This window comes from Salmo salar, chromosome 10 (assembly GCF_965601325.2).
Source record: "Salmo salar chromosome 10, fSalSal1, whole genome shotgun sequence".
NCBI classification, from domain to species: Eukaryota; Metazoa; Chordata; class Actinopteri; order Salmoniformes; family Salmonidae; genus Salmo; species Salmo salar.
Genome location: NC_138300.1, coordinates 50,631,185 through 50,646,377, shown reverse-complemented (window position 1 = coordinate 50,646,377; position 15,193 = coordinate 50,631,185). Strand labels below are relative to the sequence as shown.

Here is a 15,193-nt window from a genome sequence, read left to right as displayed (position 1 = left end):
TCAACGAGAGGGAGGAGACCTCCTGTCTGTCTGTCTGTCTGTCTGTCTGTCTGTCTGTCTGTCTGTCTGTCTGTCTGTCTGTCTGTCTGTCTGTCTGTCTGTCTGTCTGTCTGTCTGTCTGTCTGTCTGTCTGTCTGTCTGTCTGCCTGCCTGCCTGCCTGCCTGCCTGATTCTCTGGGTTCATTATTCTTCTTCCCTGCATTAAGAGCCTGGAGTACTGGAGTTATATCACATTAGAAATTACTTGATAAAATGTTATGCTGTGATCTGCATGTCTGGCATAGAATCAATTGGACTTAATAAAACTCTCCCAATGGCTTGAACTATTATTTAGTCATTATTGAAGACAAGCCAGCGTTTATGTTCTCTATACCAGCTTATATAGATGCCTTTCAATACACAAATTACATTACAGTTACTCAGTCTTTCTCAATGCAAACAAGTGTCAATATCTAGCACTACGTTGCCAGTGGAATCAGCTAAATCCCACAACAACCGCCCAAAAACAGCAATGTTTCCTAGACAACTGAGTGGGATGTTTCCATGATGACTTTATGTCACTTCTTCCAAAGGACACGCAGGAAACAGAATCATGAGGTGATGATTAAATGGTTCATGTAACAGGCCGCTTGTCAATGGCTTATCCAGATACAGTGGGGCAAAAAAGTATTTAGTCAGCCACCAATTGTGCAAGTTCTCCCACTTAAAAAGATGAGAGGCCTGTAAGTTTCATCATAGGTTCACTTCAACTATAACAGACAAAATGAGAAGAAAAAAAATCCAGAAAATCACATTGTAGGATTTTTAATGAATTTATTTGCAAATTATGGTGGAAAATAAGTATTTGGTCAATAACAAAAGTTTATCTCAATACTTTGTTATACACCCTTTGTTGGCAATGACACAGGTCAAATGTTTTCTGTAAGTCTTCACAAGGTTTTCACACACTGTCGCTGGTATTTTGGCCCATTCCTCTATGCAGATCTCCTCTAGAGCAGTGATGTTTTGGGGCTGTCGCTGGGCAACACGGACTTTCAACTCCCTTCAAAGATTTTCTATGGGGTTGAGATCTGGAGACTGGCTAGGCCACTCCAGGACCTTGAAATGCTTCTTACGAAGCCACTCCTTCGTTGCCCGGGCGTTGTGTTTGGGATCATTGTCATGCTGAAAGACCCAGCCACGTTTCATCTTCAATGCCCTTGCTGATGGAAGGAGGTTTTCACTCAAAATCTCACGATACATGGCCCCATTCATTCTTTCCTTTACACGGATCAGTCGTCCTGGTCCCTTTGCAGAAAAACAGCCCCAACGCATGATGTTTCCACCCCCATGCTTCACAGTAGGTATGGTGAACTTTGGATGCAACTCAGCATTCTTTGTCCTCCAAACACGACAAGTTGAGTTTTTACCAAAAAGTTATATTTTGGTTTCATCTGACCATATGACATTCTCCCAATCCTCTTCTGGATCATCCAAATGCTCTCTAGCAAACTTCAGACGGGCCTGGACATGTACTGGCTTAAGCAGGGGGACACGTCTGGCACTGCAGGATTTGAGTCCCTGGCGGCGTAGTGTGTTACTGATGGCAGGCTTTGTTACTTTGGTCCCAGATCTCTGCAGGTCATTCACTAGGTCCCCCCGTGTGCTTCTGGGATTTTTGCTCAACGTTCTTGTGATCATTTTGACCCCACGGGGTGAGATCTTGCGTGGAGCCCCAGATCGAGGGAGATTATCAGTGGTCTTATATGTCTTCCATTTCCTAATAATTGCTCCCACAGTTGATTTCTTCAAACCAAGCTGCTTACCTATTGCAGATTCAGTCTTCCCAGCCTGGTGCAGGTCTACAATTTTGTTTCTGGTGTCCTTTGACAGCTCTTTGGTCTTGGCCATAGTGGAGTTTGGAGTGTGACTGTTTGAGGTTGTGGACAGGTGTCTTTTATACTGATGACAAGTTCAAACAGGTGCCATTAATACAGTTAACGAGTGGAGGACAGAGGAGCCTCTTAAAGAATAAGTTACAGGTCTGTGAGAGCCAGAAATCTTGCTTGTTTGTAGGTGACCAAATACTTATTTTCCACCATAATTTGCAAATAAATTCATAAAAAATCCTACAATGTGATTTTCTGGATTTATTTTCTCATTTTGTCTGTCATAGTTGACGTGTACCAATTTTCCAAATGTTCGAACAATGTTACAAAATTCATTAATGAGCAATTCAATGACACGTTTGGTTTGTTAAGTTTTTTCATGTTTTTCATGTTTTGTTTTATTAAATATTATATAATCTTACAGCATTTGTAAATACCTAAAATAAATATGTAATTTAACCTTGAAAAAAAGACTAAAGACTTGAAAATATGACATATATATAATATATTAAATATTACCCAGAAACACCATAGGCTGGTGTCCTGGACCCAGAGTAATCCTAATCAGAATTGGCCCAATATGTGATATCATGTTTTCCCCCTTTCATACATGTAGCCTAATAATAGATCAACTTTGGCTCCCAACAATAAGTTAACTGGAAGTGTCCTTTTCTAGTAGGAATGCAAACCCTAATCCACATCAGGTACACAGGCCACCCGTATTCAGGCTGCTGAGGTTTCTTCCCTGTATGAACATTGAAATGAGCCCTTATTTAGGGAATGGACTCCTTCTACAGTACGCTCAGGCTCCTCTAGTGCAGTCAACCCAGTCTGTGTGCGTCTGCTACTCTGTTACACAAAACAAGATCCAATCCATCACAAAACCATATCCTCCTCCACACACTTCCCTCCTTCAACCCCACCAACCCTTCATCACTCCACTCCACCATAAACCCCTGTCCTCCATCTCCTCCTCCACACACCTCTCTTCCATAACCACTTCACTCCACTGCCTCCACATCCACGGCTGCCTCCTCCTCCTCTCCCCCAACGACTAAATCTTTCTCCGGCAGCAGGCCGTAGCCGTTGAGAAAAGCCTCCACGTCGGTGGCGAAGAACTCCTCGTTGAAGTGCTGGTTGGTGGCCAGGAAGTTTCCCAGCAGCTCGCCAGCCTTATACACCAGCATGGTGGGCAGGACGTCATCAGTGAAGCGCTCCCCCGCACCAGTCACCCCGGCGTCGATCCTGCAAAACTTGACGCTAGTGTACTCGGTGGCCAGGCAGTCCAGGCAGGAGTTGAGCGCATCGCAACCCTTGATCCCCTCCTTGTAGATGTGCACCACCACCACGGTGAGCCGGTGCTCCTTCTCAATGACCTCCAGAAATGCCTCGCCGCTGTCCAGCTCATACACGCCCTCGAACTTGGGACCGAAGCTGAGGCGCTCGTGCATCTCCTGCATGCACTGCTTGCGGTACTTCTTCATGCACTTCTCGTCATCCTCCTTAATCAGCTCGTACTCCTGTACGCTCATCTGAAACCATGACAACAAACAAAGAATGATTTACAGTTTATTGATCGTCATGGACATTGTTTTGTTTGCTGTGTACAATAGCATTACAAAGACAGTCATGTCTTGTTCTGTTTTTAGCTCAGTGAAGTCAGTTAGTGTACACAGCCCATCTGTCATTAGAGTCACACCTGTTTAGAGTATCTTAGCCATCTGTATAGAGAGACCTAGTCTGGGTGTTCAATTGACCGGTCCAAGATACTGGAAGGGGACACTTAAGTGAACTCATTTAAAGAGTACTTTTGTCAGCATGTGTGGTTCTGTTTGTGCGTTTGGACCATAGAAATATACATTAAACTGTGATGTAACCTAATCTAATCCCACCTTGCGGTTGAGGCCTCCCCTGCCGTCGTCTTTGGGCCTGTGTGGGGAGGACATCTGCCTGAGCAGCTCTCTCTTCTGGGGGGGCAGGGACTCCTGGTCCATGCTCTCAAGCTTAAACCTCCTCCAGTCATTGATCACTCCCTTTGGGCCTGAAGAAAACAGGACAATAGTCATTAATTTGTGGTCATATGGAACTATTGTAAGCCCCAGACTCCTGTCTTGTCATCCTCAATGGTTTGTAATGTTTGTAGTCCTACTGCCTTGACATGGTGTGCCGAACTGACACAGAATTGCAGAACAGTATTCTTGATGTCATGTGCCATGACTCCACCAAAATAGGGTTTATACATGGCATCAGCCATCTTTGTTTGGGGCTGTGACTCAGATGAACACAGCAGACTGTGTGTGTGTGTGATTGACAGATATACAATGTGCAGTGCTGGATGGGTTGGCCCGCCCTCAGATGGATTATGGCCTAAACTAGATGCTTAAGGCTGTCTTCTAATTGCACCTTGGTTGCGTAGGAGCAGGTAGGAAAGTAGCTTAGAGCGTGTGTCAAAGTGCCAGAACACCACAGAGCTCTGTGTTTCTCTGCAACCTGCTACTAACATTGCTTATCCCTTTCTAGTTTGAGTGGCTGCTCGCCGGCTGTATGCTGTATTTGACCTGACCCCTATTCAAAGGAATAATGCCATATATCCTATCAGGCTCGCTGTGGAAAGGCAGACAGACTGTTGCCAGTGTCTTATATATGTCTGATCTCAGATAGACCTAAATGTTCTAAGGATGAACTGTAACTGTACAAGACACCACCTCCACACTTTAATCACACACTCACACACACACATTAGCCTCATCCTCACCTGTGTGGGTGACGTTGGCCTCCTCCTCATCGACGTTTCCAGACATTATGTTTGAGAGTTAGCTGTTGGGAACAGAACACGGGAGGGGAGGGGATGTTTTAAAACTCTCTCAGAACCTAAACCATCGTTTATTGAACAAAAGGAACATTGTGACAATAAAGCTCAAGATCATTCAGGATTATCATATTTTGCAGTTCGGCCATTTGGAGTGGTGTTTAGTGTGCTCGTGACCAAAAGTGACAGCTGAGCTAGTACATGTTGACACCATATAATCCTTTTTGGGACTGAGGGCCATTGGTATCAGACAGAATGACTGCTCTACCTATTTCAATTCTGTGATCCCCAAATAATCTTAGCTCCCAAAACCAAATCTCAGTCTGTCAAAAGAGACTAGTCCCCCAATAACATTATGTAATCAAGCGTGTTTGAAAAGGTTCTGGCCCTGTATGTCCATGGAGCTTTCCTTGAAAGGCTAATCAAGTTAATGTGGTTTGAGTGGATTACTCTGGTATCCGATCCCTCTTGTTAGTGGTTGTCACGTGAGGGTTAGATTTTCTCTGGATTGTTAGTCATGGAAAGGAGGAGGGGCTAATGGAAAGGAGGAGGGGCTAATGGAAAGGAGGAAGGGTCTAAGGTGCCATTCCTGGAAAAATACTGGAAAACCAACAGCCACAAGACAGATTTTTAGACTTAAATGTATCCATCTGTGTGCTTTCGAAATCATCACGTTTTAAATATTTTTTTCTCTTTTGTCTCTCTCTCTCCTATAAACCTCTCTATAGAGATGTTAACCAGTTGAAGGCAGGACACCATATAGTCTAACCTGTGACTGACAGAGTTACACTGACTTTCCAACTGACAGATCACCCACCCCAGAGTTACACTGACTTTCCAACTGACAGATCATCCACCCCAGAGTTACACTGATTTTCCAACTGACAGATCACCCACCTCAGAGTTACACTGACTTTCCAACTGACAGATCACCCACCTCAGAGTTACACTGACTTTCCAACTGACAGATCACCCACCCCAGAGTTACACTGACTTTCCAACTGACAGATCACCCACCCCAGAGTTACACTGACTTTCCAACTGACAGATCACCCACCCCAGAGTTACACTGATTTTCCAACTGACAGATCACCCACCTCAGAGTTACACTGACTTTCCAACTGACAGATCACCCACCTCAGAGTTACAATGACTTTCCAACTGACAGATCACCCACCCCAGAGTTACACTGACTTTCCAACTGACAGATCACCCACCCCAAAGTTACACTGACTTTCCAACTGACAGATCACCCACCCCAGAGTTACACTGACTTTCCAACTGACAGATCACCCACCCCAGAGTTACACTGACTTTCCAACTGACAGATCACCCACCCCAGAGTTAAATTGATTGTCCAACTGACAGATCACCCACCCCAGAGTTACACTGATTTTCCAACTGACAGATCACCCACCCCAGAGTTACACTGATTTTCCAACTGACAGATCACCCACCTCAGAGTTACACTGACTTTCCAACTGACAGATCACCCACCCCAGAGTTACACTGATTTTCCAACTGACAGATCACCCACCCCAGAGTTACATTGATTTTCCAACTGACAGATCACCCACCCCAGAGTTACACTGATTTTCCAGCTGACAGATCACCCACCCAAAAGTTACACTGCCTTTCCAAAGCATTCCGACACCTTCTTCCCTTGTGTGCGAGGACACTGAGGTAAAGCTTGCGGTTGGGCTCGTACAGTGCTGCTTACACTAAACCAATACGTCAATGGATTAAACTGGCTCCAGTGTTTTGAACTTAGCACACCACACACAACATCCCTCCTTTCTGTATCCAACCTCTGACCCGGGTCTGTCCAACAGCCTACCACAAGGACTGATGTCTCCATGGCAACCCCCCAACCCCCAGCTTTAAGGGTGGGTTTGTGATTACAGTGTCCAGGCTATGCAGGTAATAGCCCTGATGCACTCCTCTTTAATGATTAATCTCCCTGATTGGAGTAGTGAAGTCCTTGGACCTTTAGCGAGTCCACAGCCCCATGTAGCATGATGAGCCATTTATAAAGAACATCTGTAAAGAACCAACTGATTGCAGCATTACCGCAGAAATGGAGGAGGCAAGTGGAAAGGGGAGATGGTAAGGAACTTGTCTGTCTGCCCTACATTATTAAGGACCAACATTCGTTAAAGTAAAATCTGATAAATAAACAAGTATACCAGTTTAAGTTAAGGACCAAAAAGTTGGCAGCTGCACCATACAAGTTGCAAAATATTTGGGAGGAGATTATTGATGTACCGATTCCATGCCACATGGTTTATGAACTGATACATAAAACGACGCCGGATTCAAAACGTAGAGTTTTTCAATATAAATGACTATACAAAATTCTTGCAACCATCCCAGCTCTGCAGATTTTGCTGCGAAGAGACAGATCACTTCTTTTGGTAATGCCCATATGTAGCTAGTTTTTGATCACAGGTTCAGGAATGGCTGAAAAGATGCAACATTTACTTGGAGTTAACTCTGCAAATAGCACTGCTGGGGGATTTGATAAGTCATAGTAAATCCATCAATAATATAATTGTACTCTTAGCAAAGGTGTTTGTCTTTAATTTAAAATCTGTAGAAACTTTGAAAACAGAAACGTTCAGAACTTTTGTGAAACATCACAGCACATTTAAAAAAATATATGGCAAATAGAAATAAAAATGGGATGTTCTTCAGAGATAGATAGGAGTGGTTGAGTGGAGGTAAAGGCTGGGACTTGACCGTGAAATATATGTAGAATGTATAAGCTGGAAGTGGATGTCACGACTTCTGTCGAAGTCGATGCCCCTCCTTGTTCGGGTGGTGCTCGGCGATCGACGTCACCGGTCTTCTAGCCACCATTGATCAGTTTTTCATTTTCCATTGGTTTTGTCTGGTCTCCTTACACACCTGTTTCTTATCCCAGTAATTACATGTTGTGTATTTAACCCTCTGTTTCCCCTCATATCCTTGTCGGTGATTGTTTGTTATGTTATGTACGTGTTGATTATGTATCGGTGTGAGACAGGTTATTTTTTCCCGGATTATTTAGTACATTGGTTTTGGAGTTTGTTTTCTTTAATAAATTCTCCATTTTGAACCACTTTGGTTTCTCCTGCACCTGACTTCCCTGCCACCTACATACACGGATTATGACAGTGGAAGCCTAAGTATTGTTGTCCATTAGTTTACTCCAATTAGGGGAGGGGTGGTAGGGTTAGGGGAAAATAATAAAGAAGGAAAATAAACTCAGCAAAAACAGAAACGTCCTTTCACTGTCAACTGTGTTAATTTTCAGCAAACTTAACATGTGTAAATATTTGTATGAACATAACAAGATTCAACAACTGAGACATAAACTGAACAAGTTCCACAGACATGTGACGAACAGAAATGGAAAAATGTGTCCCTGAACAAAGGGGGGTCAAATTCAAAAATAACAGTCAGTATCTGGTGTGGCCACCAGCTGCATTAAGTACTGCAGTGCATCTCCTCCTCATGGACTGCACCAGATTTGCCAGTTCTTGCTGTGAGATGTTACGCCACTCTTCCCCCAAGGCACCTGCAAGTTCCCGGACATTTCTGGGGGGGAATGGCCCTAGCCCTAGCCCTCACCCTCCGATCCAACAGGTCCCAGACGTGTTCAGTGGGATTGAGATCCGGGCTCTTCGCTGGCATTGAGATTGCCTGCAATGACAACAAGCTCAGTCCGATGATGCTGTGACACACCGCCCCAGACCATGACGGAACCTCCACCTCCAAATCGATCCCGCTCCAAAGTACAGGCCTCAGTCATTCCTTCGACGCTAAACGCGAATCCGACCATCACCCCTGGTGAGACAAAACCACGACTCGTCAGTGAAGAGCACTTTTTGCCAGTCCTGTCTGGTCCAGCAACAGTGGGTTTGTGCCCATAGGCGACATTGTTGCCAGTAATGTTTGTTGAGGACCTAGGTCTACAAGCCCTCAGTCCAGCCTCTCAGCCTATTGCAGACAGTCTGAGCACTGATGGAGGGATTGTGCGTTCCTTGTGTAACTCGGGCAGTTGTCGTTGCCATCCTGTACCTGTCCCACAGGTGTGATGTTCAGATGTACCAGTCCTGTGCAGGTGTTGTTACACGTGGTCTGCCACTGCAAGGACAATCAGCTGTCCATCCTGTCTCAGGTGTATCACTGTACAGACATTGCAATTTATTGCCCTGGCCACATCTGCAGTTCTCATGACTCAGGCAAATTCACATAGTTGAGCAGGTACCCTGGGCATCTTTCTTTTGGTGTTTTCAGAGTCAGCAGAAAGGCCTCTTTAGTGTCCTAAGTTTTCATAACTGTGACCTTAATTGCCTATCATCTGTAAGAGTCTTAACAACCATTCCACAGGTTCATTAATTGTTTTACCTTTATTTAACTAGGCAAGTCAGTTAAGAACAAATTCTTATTTTCAATGATGGCCTAGGAACAGTGGGTTAACTGCCTTGTTCAGGGGCAGAACAACAGATTTTTACCTTGTCAGCTCGGGGATTCGATCTTGCAACCTTTCGGTTACTAGTCCAACACTCTAACCACTACGCTACCTGTATGGGAAACAGTGTTTAAACCCTTTGCAATGAAGATCTATGAAGTTATTTGGATTTTTACAAATTATCTTTGAAAAGACAGGGTCCTGATAAAGGGATGTTTCTTTTTTTGCTGAGTTTATATAAAACAAATATACTGTATATATCTAAAATTATAGATACGGTATATTTACAGAAGAAATATATGGAGGATTGGAAATGATGCAGGCAATTACATAGACTGTGGTTTTTATCAATCTGCTAAAGCTGAAAATAAAACGTCTGTGCGTGTACCAATGCATTTATGGTAGATTGGATAAGAGCGTCTGCCAAATAACAAAAATGTACATGTAATGGTACCTATACCAATAGGCTACTGTACAGCGATAAACAGTTTATTAAACCATAGACGTTCAGCACCACTAACACGCACCATCCTTTATTACAAACAGAAAAATATCAGATCTGGGCCTGTATTTAAACAGTTGTCTCAGAGGACGAGTGCTGATCTAGGATCAGATACCCCCCATCCATGTAATCGTTTCCATTATTATCTAAACGGCAAATCTGACTCTTGGGGGAATTCCGACCCGAGTTAAGTGCACGTAAATGGAACGGAATTATCTTTTGATGCACTTTTCTCTATGTGTATTCTGACCTTGAACTGATATAGCATGCTATTCACCCGCTATTAATTTGGGGGTGGAGTTCAAAGAAAGGAAGGTGTGGCGAGATGTGTCTACAGATATGCTCTATTCTAACCTAATTTGTAAATTACAAGTTGTTTTATTTTACCTTAATTTAACTAGGCAAGAAAGTTAAGAACAAATTCTTATTTACAATGACAGCCTACTGCAGCCAAATCCAGACACCAATTGCACGCCATCCTATGGGACTCCCAATCACAGCTCAATGTGATACAGCCAGGTACTATAGCGACACCTCTTGCACTGAGATGCAGTGCCTTAGACCACTGTGCCACTAGGGAGCCCTAGGTAAATGAGTAATCCATTTGGATAAGGGGATTGTAATATGACAATTGTTTTAGATCTAGTTTACCTTATAATCGCTGGAGACAAATGTGAAACCAGTCATATGGCAAGGAACTGAAGCATATACACATGGCACCTTTTCCACAGTAAGTTTATGAAATGCTGGCCTTGTAACTTGGGATGAAATTTGGAGACCCAAGCTATATGCTTCTATAAAATGTTTTGATTAAATGCCCAGACTTTTCACAGTATTTTTTACAATTTGTATCTTGTTAAATATTAGCCACTGTCAGTAGTCACCGTCATTTATACCCACATACATTTATAACTGTTACTTTAGTGTTAGTTTCCTCACATTTATAACGGTTACTTTAGTGTTAGTTTCCTCACATTTATAACTGTTACTTTAGTGTTAGTTTCCTCACATTTATAACTGTTACTTTAGTGTTAGTTTCCTCACATTTATAACTGTTACTTTAGTGTTAGTTTCCTTACATTTATAACTGTTACTTTAGTGTTAGTTTCCTCACATTTATAACTGTTACTTTAGTGTTAGTTTCCTTACATTTATAATGGTTACTTTAGTGTTAGTTTCCTCACATTTATAACTGTTACTTTAGTGTTAGTTTCCTTCCATTTATAACTGTTACTTTAGTGTTAGTTTCCTCACATTTATAACTGTTACTTTAGTGTTAGTTTCCTCACATTTATAACTGTTACTTTAGTGTTAGTTTCCTCACATTTATAACTGTTACTTTAGTGTTAGTTTCCTCACATTTATAACTGTCTCTTTAGTGTTAGTTTCCTCACATTTATAACTGTTACTTTAGTGTTAGTTTCCTCACATTTATAACTGTTACTTTAGTGTTAGTTTCCTTACATTTATAACTGTTACTTTAGTGTTAGTTTCCTTCCATTTATAACTGTTACTTTAGTGTTAGTTTCCTCACATTTATAACTGTCTCTTTAGTGTTAGTTTCCTCACATTTATAACTGTTACTTTAGTGTTAGTTTCCTCACATTTATAACTGTTACTTTAGTGTTAGTTTCCTCACATTTATAACTGTTACTTTAGTGTTAGTTTCCTTACATTTATAACTGTTACTTTAGTGTTAGTTTCCTCACATTTATAACTGTTACTTTAGTGTTAGTTTCCTCACATTTATAACTGTTACTTTAGTGTTAGTTTCCTTACATTTATAACTGTTACTTTAGTGTTAGTTTCCTCACATTTATAACTGTTACTTTAGTGTTAGTTTCCTCACATTTATAACTGTTACTTTAGTGTTAGTTTCCTCACATTTATAACTGTTACTTTAGTGTTAGTTTCCTCACATTTATAACTGTTACTTTAGTGTTAGTTTCCTCACATTTATAACTGTTACTTTAGTGTTAGTTTCCTTCCATTTATAACTGTTACTTTAGTGTTAGTTTCCTTACATTTATAACTGTTACTTTAGTGTTAGTTTCCTCACATTTATAACTGTTACTTTAGTGTTAGTTTCCTTCCATTTATAACTGTCACTTTAGTGTTAGTTTCCTCACATTTATAACTGTTACTTTAGTGTTAGTTTCCTCACATTTATAACTGTTACTTTAGTGTTAGTTTCCTCACATTTATAACTGTTACTTTAGTGTTAGTTTCCTTCCATTTATAACTGTCACTTTAGTGTTAGTTTCCTCACATTTATAACTGTTACTTTAGTGTTAGTTTCCTCACATTTATAACTGTTACTTTAGTGTTAGTTTCCTCACATTTATAACTGTTACTTTAGTGTTAGTTTCCTCACATTTATAACTGTTACTTTAGTGTTAGTTTCCTCACATTTATAACTGTTACTTTAGTGTTAGTTTCCTCACATTTATAACTGTTACTTTAGTGTTAGTTTCCTCACATTTATAACTGTTACTTTAGTGTTAGTTTCCTCACATTTATAACTGTTACTTTAGTGTTAGTTTCCTCACATTTATAACTGTTACTTTAGTGTTAGTTTCCTCACATTTATAACTGTTACTTTAGTGTTAGTTTCCTCACATTTATAACTGTTACTTTAGTGTTAGTTTCCTTACATTTTGCATCATTCCATTCCATCGTTAGCTTACCTTTCTTTCCTCTGTCACGTTCATGTGGTTGTTCCTGAGGATCACTAGCCATAGTGGATCATATTAGGCTAATGTATTACAAGTAATAATTTGGGACATGTAGCCTATTTGAATCATTATGGAAGCAGACCATACTTAGCAGTTTAAACCTGGAGCCTGGTACACGGTTCACAATGACTGGACAGTTGTCATCACACTTCCATGATTAGTGAGGATTATTAGGGTAGATTTATAAGACTACTGTTCAACCCCTATTGTACACTTTTCTAAACTTACAATATTTAATGGATTGAACAATTGAATATGGTAATTTTCAGAATGAATCAAACCACTGTATTTTTGATTCACCAATATATTTGTGCGCAAAGGCTCTCCAAACCAGTTGTTTTATTTATTATTCATAAACACTTTCCTAACCCTAAATAATATACAAGATCAGAGAATTTTTAAATCTACCAATTGGTTCTGAAAAGGAGACGAATATGCATATATTTAGATGGCTTTCTTTCACACTAATATTCTGAATCTGTTCTCTCCATATTTTCTAGTGAGTCTGTTGAGAAAATTCTAATTAAAGGTGCACCAAATTTAAAGGGATGGATTTAAATACACATACTGAAAACCCTATTGAATGAAAACTCCATGAGAAAATCTGTTGGCCAGCAAATGGGAGGATTTCTAGCAGTTAAATTACATGTATTCAGTGTGCAAGGGAACCACACCTGCATAAGGTAAGTTTGAATACCAACTACTGAGAAGTGTGTAGGAAAGGTGTGCGTCTGAATCGGGCACTTTGTGAATATTGGCCACGAAAATATAAATTATTTTCTTAATTATTAAACCATACATGCCGTTCTTTAACTCACCTCATCTCCTGGGTCGAAAACCCCCCAAAATATACAAAATAAAAACAAACTCAAAAAATCCAAGTGCCGCCCAAATAAAAATCATATATAAGCACATGAGTTTCCTTCATTTGAGCTCCAACACTGTCTGTCTGTTTTCCTCCACCTCATCTCCTGAGTGAAAAAACTCCAACACAATACAAAATAGTAGAAACTAAAAATAATCTAATGACCAACCACGTAAAAATGAGTTCCCTTTATATGGGATCCAACATCCCAAATAATATTGTGTTTTTCTCTGTTTTACTCTTCCAGCTAACTATATGTAATGTTGTGTCCAGCTGGAGCAGCCTGCTACTTTTAATATTTAATACATTAAATCAATCAATCAATTGATTACTATCTGACCAGGGTCTCTTTACCCAGAAAATAAATCAATAGAATGAAGTTAGTCCAACATCAACAACATGTTTGTCCATCTATCTATCCATACCCAGCCGCAGAGTCAAAGACTGGCCCCATAAGTCCCTGGAATCAGGAATTTATCTAGTGCTCTGTCCTTACCTGTGAGCCTACAATAAAGCACTTCCTCTGTTGTCGTCAGCTTCCTTATCACTGGACTGTGGTCAGTCACACAACCGGGATGTCTAATGCTGTGAATAGAGTGGGGTCGGATGCTGGGTGTAAGTGTGTGTGTGTGTGTGTGTGTGTGTGTGTGTGTGTGTGTGTGTGTGTGTGTGTGTGTGTGTGTGTGTGTGTGTGTGTGTGTGTGTGTGTGTGTGTGTGTGTGTGTGTGTGTGTGTGTGTGTGTGTGTGTGTGTGTGTGTGTGTGTGTGTATCAGCCAATCACTAGGCCTGAGGGAGATTTGAGAGAAGGTGATCTGGGCATTACGATGGGACCAAGCAGAAATAGCTCAGAGGATCTGAGGTTCTGAGGATAAGAGGATCTACAGGAATTAGAGACCTGTACCAAGTGAGATCTAACTAACCATATAAAACCAGATAAAAGGAGAGAAAGAGAGTGATGGAGAAAATATATATGTATATAGAGAGAGAGCGAGATAGAGAGAAAGAAAGAAAGAGTGAAGAGACAGATGAAGACAGATGAAGAGAGATGATATGGATGAAGATAAATGATCAAGGGAGATTGAAAGAAAGAGAGTAGAAATGGAGGATATGACAAAGAGATAAATGTATGTGTTGTTTTGGCCTATGGCCAATCATGAGAAAAGTTTGTAAAACAGCTGTCAAAAACCAACGGGAGGTCACGTGATCTAGAGTCTAAATGGCTGTTTACACAGCCAACCTAAGAACCCAACTCCCCCGACATCCCCCAATTTTCTACCTACATCCAATCGTTTTACATGTGACCCATATCAGATTTGTGCATTTACACTAATGTAGCCTCTGAAGTAGCACACAGATGCAATGCTCATTTGCTGCCACCTGTTGCTTTAAATGTTAGGGTGGTTGTCATGGTCATGTGCCCCCCCCCCAAAAAAAAAACAACTTCAGAGCAAAAAAACGTCTGATCTGAGTTTCCAGACAGAAGTCGCATATGGAGGACCGGGTTTGTCCCAGGATTCAGATCCACATATGGAGATGGTATAGATCCAAAAGATCAGATTCCATGTTTTTATTTGCTGTTTACACATTAGGGAAAATATCAGATAGGTATCAGATATGAGGGTGGCTGATGCTACTTCCTGATGTTGAGGACCACATCAGAGAGGAAGAGGTGAATCAAGCGGGTTTACTCCCGTGAAAATCTGTCCACGATAAGCAGACCGCCTGCCTTCCTGCCTTTGGGACAACTCCCATTGTTAGGGCCGAGACCATCTCGTCATTTTACAGTACCTCTGACCACGTTCAGCCAGGGTTAAATAACAGAGTCACGCGGTGTGCAACATCCGGAAGTTGTCAGAAAATCTGAAATATAAAAATCTGAAAATGGTGGTGGAAATTGGGTTTGGTAAGACAGTACGCATATTTCCAGACGGGCCATTAAATCGAGTTAAGGAGGAAA

At 41.2% G+C, this 15,193-nt stretch overlaps 1 protein-coding gene across 1 annotated transcript; it reads right to left on the bottom strand.

The window, feature by feature from the left end:
* Positions 1-2,869: 2,869 nt before the first annotated feature.
* Positions 2,870-13,819, bottom strand: pdcb (phosducin b). Its single transcript, XM_014123551.3, has 4 exons — positions 13,732-13,819; positions 4,624-4,685; positions 3,761-3,909; positions 2,870-3,400 (listed from the first exon to the last, which is right to left on the bottom strand). The coding sequence occupies exons 2-4, from the start codon at positions 4,667-4,669 to the stop codon at positions 2,870-2,872; spliced, it is 726 nt and encodes a 241-aa protein (XP_013979026.1). The 5' UTR covers positions 4,670-4,685; positions 13,732-13,819.
* Positions 13,820-15,193: the final 1,374 nt, after the last annotated feature.

Excerpts from the sequence above, each read along its gene's own strand:
- pdcb (XM_014123551.3), bottom strand. The coding sequence starts at position 4,669 with ATGTCTGGAAACGTCGATGAGGAGGAGGCCAACGTCACCCACACAG. Across the intron at positions 3,910-4,623 it reads GGCCAACGTCACCCACACAG|GCCCAAAGGGAGTGATCAAT; the intron begins GTGAGGATGAGG and ends TGTTTTCTTCAG. Across the intron at positions 3,401-3,760 it reads GGGGAGGCCTCAACCGCAAG|ATGAGCGTACAGGAGTACGA; the intron begins GTGGGATTAGAT and ends TCATGGTTTCAG.